General features: G+C 36.8%; 1 protein-coding gene across 3 annotated transcripts in view; it reads right to left on the bottom strand.

Annotated features, from left to right (window-relative positions):
• Nucleotides 1–4,966, bottom strand: part of Fchsd2 (FCH and double SH3 domains 2) — a 222,199-nt gene that overhangs the window by 108,144 nt on the left and 109,089 nt on the right. For all 3 annotated transcript variants that reach the window (XM_017803071.2, XM_017803070.2, XM_008852729.3), the window contains exon 5: nt 3,438–3,582. In XM_017803071.2, the coding sequence (XP_017658560.1) occupies nt 3,438–3,582 (145 nt within the window). The remainder of the gene's footprint in view (nt 1–3,437; nt 3,583–4,966) is intronic.

The following is a 4,966-nucleotide window of genomic DNA, read 5'->3' as shown; positions in this document are numbered from 1 at the left end:
AATTTCCATAGCTAAGAGGCATCTCCTTCAAAGTTGGTTGTAAAGTTTTAGGTTTATAGTTAAATTGATACAGTTATAAAATATTGTACTCAGTATAAAACCTATAAGACATAAAATTAAATGAGGTTTTAACCTTTAAACAAGATCTCCATTTCATTATTAAAATACAGAATTTCATGCAGAAAACTTCATTTTTAATGCAATTGACATTAAGATGTTTGTACATGCATTTCTAATCTCTATATATCTGATTATTACTAGTCACAGTCGGTTATTTTCTGAGCTCCTTGGCATCTGAGCATGGATATAAAGTCGTCAGGGATCTATTTTTTTTCTTAAGTTGGTCAAAAATTCTAGAAATGAAAAATACATAATTTTTAAAAAATAATAAACCTATTGGCAAGTTTATGGAGAAACTGAAGTCTGGATACTTTTGGTGAGAATGCAAAAATGATGCAGTCAATATGGAAAGCAGTTCTGGTTGGTTTACTGAAACTTTTGGGAAAGAGGAAAATTTTAAGTTGTTTCTATAACCTAGTGAGAAGAGGTGGAAAAGAGGGTGAAGGGGGAGAGCTGAGTTCAGGGGAGGCAGATGCAGCCATTGGGGCCAGCAAGATGGCTCAGCAGGCAAAAGCGCTTGCTGCATAGGCCTGACTACCTGAGGTGGATCCCCATGGTAGAAGAACAGACTGCTGAAAGTTGACCTCTAACCTCCACACATGAACCTCGATACATGCATACCTATACTCTCACACATACATCATATACATACCAAATAATAATAAAAAAATTTTTTTGGGTCTTTTTGGGACAGGGTCTCCCTGTAGCCCCAAGTGGCCTGGAACTTGCAATGTAAATCTGGCTGGCCTCAAACTTACAGAGATCCACCTGCCTCTGACTCCCAAGTGCTGGGATTAAAGGCGTGCACAAACAGCCAATAATAAGTAATAAAAAAAAAAGTCACTGGGAAAAGCAGAGCAGATAGATTTTTTTTTTAAAAAAATGTGAATTCTAATATAGACATCTGAAACCCTGGATCTGTCCATGCCTGAAGTCCTAGAATTTTTGGTTCAATAAATTAACACATTCTCTTCTTGGCTTAGCCAGTTTGAAGTACACGTCAGCCACTAGTAATCCCAATTTCCTACATGGAAAATAAACACATTATCAACTATAATATAAAACAAGATAATTCATATATAAGGGAACTGTCAAATTTCACCAAATATTCCTTGCATAGAAATGTTGGTTAAATTTGAATCTGAGACTATCCCATTCAATGGAAGAGAAAACCATCAGAAAGTTATATTCTTTCAAAACATTGTAATATTGAAAAAGATGGAACTTTCCAGTAATTAGTTAGATTTGCCAAATACACTAGCAATTGGAAACACAGTATTTCCTCCTGTTTAAGACATTAGTACAAATGCTCTGCTTCTACCTGTCTCTCTTCCACTTACGTAATCATATTCTCCTTCCCTCTCCCATTTCCCTCTCTTTTCTTTCCCTCCCCCCTCACTCACACACACACACACACACCTCTATGCACATTTTCTTCTAATTAGAAATCAAGTTAGTGGTTACATAAGTTTATTTACCAGGTTTCCTTTGAAAGAGATCATCTTTGGCAAAGACTAGCCACAGACATTCTTATACAAATGTATTTAAGCCAAATGATATTAGGTGAGTGTTCTAAACTGAGCAAAATTTTATATGCACACATATAAATATTTAACATTGATTTTGTGCTATGGAAATCATCTTGGGCAAACAGAAGATCAAGGTTTTCAAAAGCTTTTAAAATTTTTCTGAAAATCTAAATGGCAATCAAGATCAAAACATTGTATGATTTCTGCAATATTGTTTCCTTAAATAATTATTTTTTCTGAAGTATTAATAATTTCTATTAAAGTACTTTACTTATAGACATCATGGTAACTTAATTTCCAAAGAGAGATACAATTTAAATATCTACTTATTCCCCCACTATGCTCTAACGCAGTTTTATTCAGGGGTAAGGAGAGATTAAAGTAGCCAGAATGGAAACAGGATGTGAGAATCCTTGACACCCTAGGGGAAATAAACCTAACTTCCCACAGTGGGTCAAGAACTTGGCTCTGGGGTAGGACAACCTCAATCTACAACTCAGTGTTTCCAGTTGTTACTCATATAACTTGCAATTTATTTAACTCCACTGATCTTAGCTACTCATTTGTAACATATAGGTTAAAATAATAGTAACTACCTCAGCAGGTAACATTTACAACCCAGTTAAGAGTAGCAAAACAGCTCTGACACATAGCAGCCATAGATTAAACATCTACCTTGATAGTAAATTTTTCATAAAAATGACATTAAATTATGACATTTCTCTTTTAATTGAATCAAAGAAACAAATCCTTTAAAAAAAGTTTATTTGTGTGCTACATAATTGAACTTTGTTTTGTTTTGAGATGAAGTCTTTTACTAATTTGCTAGGCTGGCCAGTCTTGAACTGACTTCGGAGCCTAGGCAGGCCTCAAACTTGCTTCTGCCTTGGGCTCCTGAACAGTTCGGATTACAGGAATGTATCACCAGTCCCAGCTATACTTAAAACTTTAGAGTACACTAGGCTTTTAAAAATTAAAGTCACTGAAGTAACTGGTCAAAATGTGTCAACTTTCCAAGTTTCCCAAATGGCTCAAGCTATAATTGAGAATGATTAATACAATCAGTGTGATTAAGAATGTAACCATTTTAACATACATCAAATCAATACTGTAAAACTATATAGTTCTATTTATTTCAGCTATATAAGTAGCATTCCTTCTTTCTTTTAAAAATATTTTATTTATTATTTTTTATTTATGTGTATGAGAGTATTGCCTGCATGTAGGTAGGTGCACCCGTGTTGTGCAATGCCTATGGAGGTCAGAAGCTGGTGTCAGATCCCTTGGAACTGGAGTTACGGATGGTTGTTAGCCACCATGTGGGTACTGGGAATTGAACCCAGGTCCTCTCCAAGAGCAGCTAGTGCTCTTAATTGCTGAGCCAACTCCCCAGTCCCATTCTCTTCTTTTTTTAAAGACAGGGTCTCACTATGCAGCCCTGGCTGACCTGGAACTTGCTATGTAGACCTGGGTAGTCTTGAATTCAGAGATCCACTTGCCTTTGCCTAAGTCTTGGGGTTAAAGGTATAGACTACCATGCCCAGCATAAATAGTATTTCTAAGAACTATTTACTGTGCTATTTCTACAGATTCAAATCACACTCACCTAATCAGCTAATAAAACATTTTCGTTAAAGGGAACATGTTGAGAAATCCTGGTAAAATGTCATCCAGGAACATTTGCGACCATATTTTTGGAAATCTCAGTTTTAAATGTGATTTAGCATAATCTTACAGATTGTAAATATTAAAATACATGTGAGAAAAGAACAGAAATAGAAACGATACCCTTTTTAGTTGCTGTTCTTTTAAGCTTCTTACTGTCCTTGCAGGCTCTGAAATGAAGTTTTTATAGTTTTCACATATATTGATCCGTGACTGGGCTACCTGCATTGTTCCCTCCAGAAAAGATTTCCAAACAGGATACATACTCCTAAATTCAAAGAGGGATAGAAAAGTATTAGGCAGGGAAAATAAAGAAAAATTTGGCTAAGCTTTTGGGTTTTTGAGAAAGGGTTTCCCTGTAGCCCCAGCTGGCCTGGAACTCACTATGTAGATCAGGCTAGCCTCAAACTCACAGAGATTCGCCTGCCTCTGCCTCCCAAGTGCTGGCATTAAAGGCATAAGTCACCATGCCTGACTGGTTAACATTTTTGGTCATTATCTAGCACTGACAGATGACTAGCTCCTTCATTACTGTAAATGTATCTTATACTGGCTTATAGGCATATTTAACACACAAGCAGAGAATATACTCTATTCCTACATAGCTCAGCCATAGGAAATTTTGAATAATTGTCTCTTATTAATAATGGAGGAAAAGGATCACAACATTACAACTTGAGACAACATGAACACTAAAAAATGAGTGAATAAGCTGGGCGCAGTGGTGCATGCCTTAATCTCAGCACTCAGGAGGCAGAGGCAGGTGGAGCTCTGTGAGTTCAAGGCCAGCCTGGTCTACATAGTGAGTTCTAGGGAAGCTGGGGCTACAGGGAGACCCTGACTCAAAAAGACACCCCCCCCCAAAAAAAGAGTGAATAATGCAGCCTTTCAAGGGCTTCCACTGTAACAGGGTCAATATGACCAAGCTGTATTACTTCATTAAGGTAATTTATTTTACAGATGAAGTGAAAAAAGCTCAAATTTAAAGAATAACTACAAGTCATCAAGAACATGGCAGTGCTGAAATAAAGATGAAGACTGTATACCTCTAAAGCACATTTTCTTTCAACTACACTGTCTTACACAAACAATTATTGTTGGAAAAAATATATCATGAACAAAACCACTCATTCTTGAGAAGTCTATTTGGTCTAACAAAACAGAGCTTGGTGGTGGTGCTCTACATCTGTCTCGGCTGTAGCATGCTTACCCAGCATCACACTGTGCTCTGGAGCTGTTCCCAGCAAATTCCACATCTTTTGATAAATGTGCTCAGCAACCTCTTGGTGAAGTGAAATAATCATTCATCCTTTACTTTTTCTAACTAACTAAAAGTTTCAGCCAATTCTAGGATTCTCCTCCACTATAAGCATATTTTATAACTTGTCATAAGAATAAATGGCATGTAACTTTTAAAAAATGAGATATACCTATGTATCCAGACATAACTACAGGAACCAGGATAATGGAAAGGAAACAGGGAGGTAAAGGAAAAGAAAGAACCTGAAAGAGAAGAACAGAAGGAAACAGGCCTTAATAAGGGAGATATGGATAAAAACTGGGGTAGTTTAAGGGAGGGGGGAGGGAAGGGTATACAAGGAACCTAGGGGATAAGGGGAAAGAAGGAGCTCAAGAGAGGTAGGACTGTAGGA

The sequence above is a fragment of the Nannospalax galili genome, unplaced genomic scaffold (genome assembly GCF_000622305.1).
Source record: "Nannospalax galili isolate Female #2095 unplaced genomic scaffold, S.galili_v1.0 scaffold686, whole genome shotgun sequence".
Classification (NCBI taxonomy): Eukaryota; Metazoa; Chordata; class Mammalia; order Rodentia; family Spalacidae; genus Nannospalax; species Nannospalax galili.
Note: the sequence above shows the minus strand (reverse complement) of the source record. Positions and strands in the feature narration are given on the sequence as shown.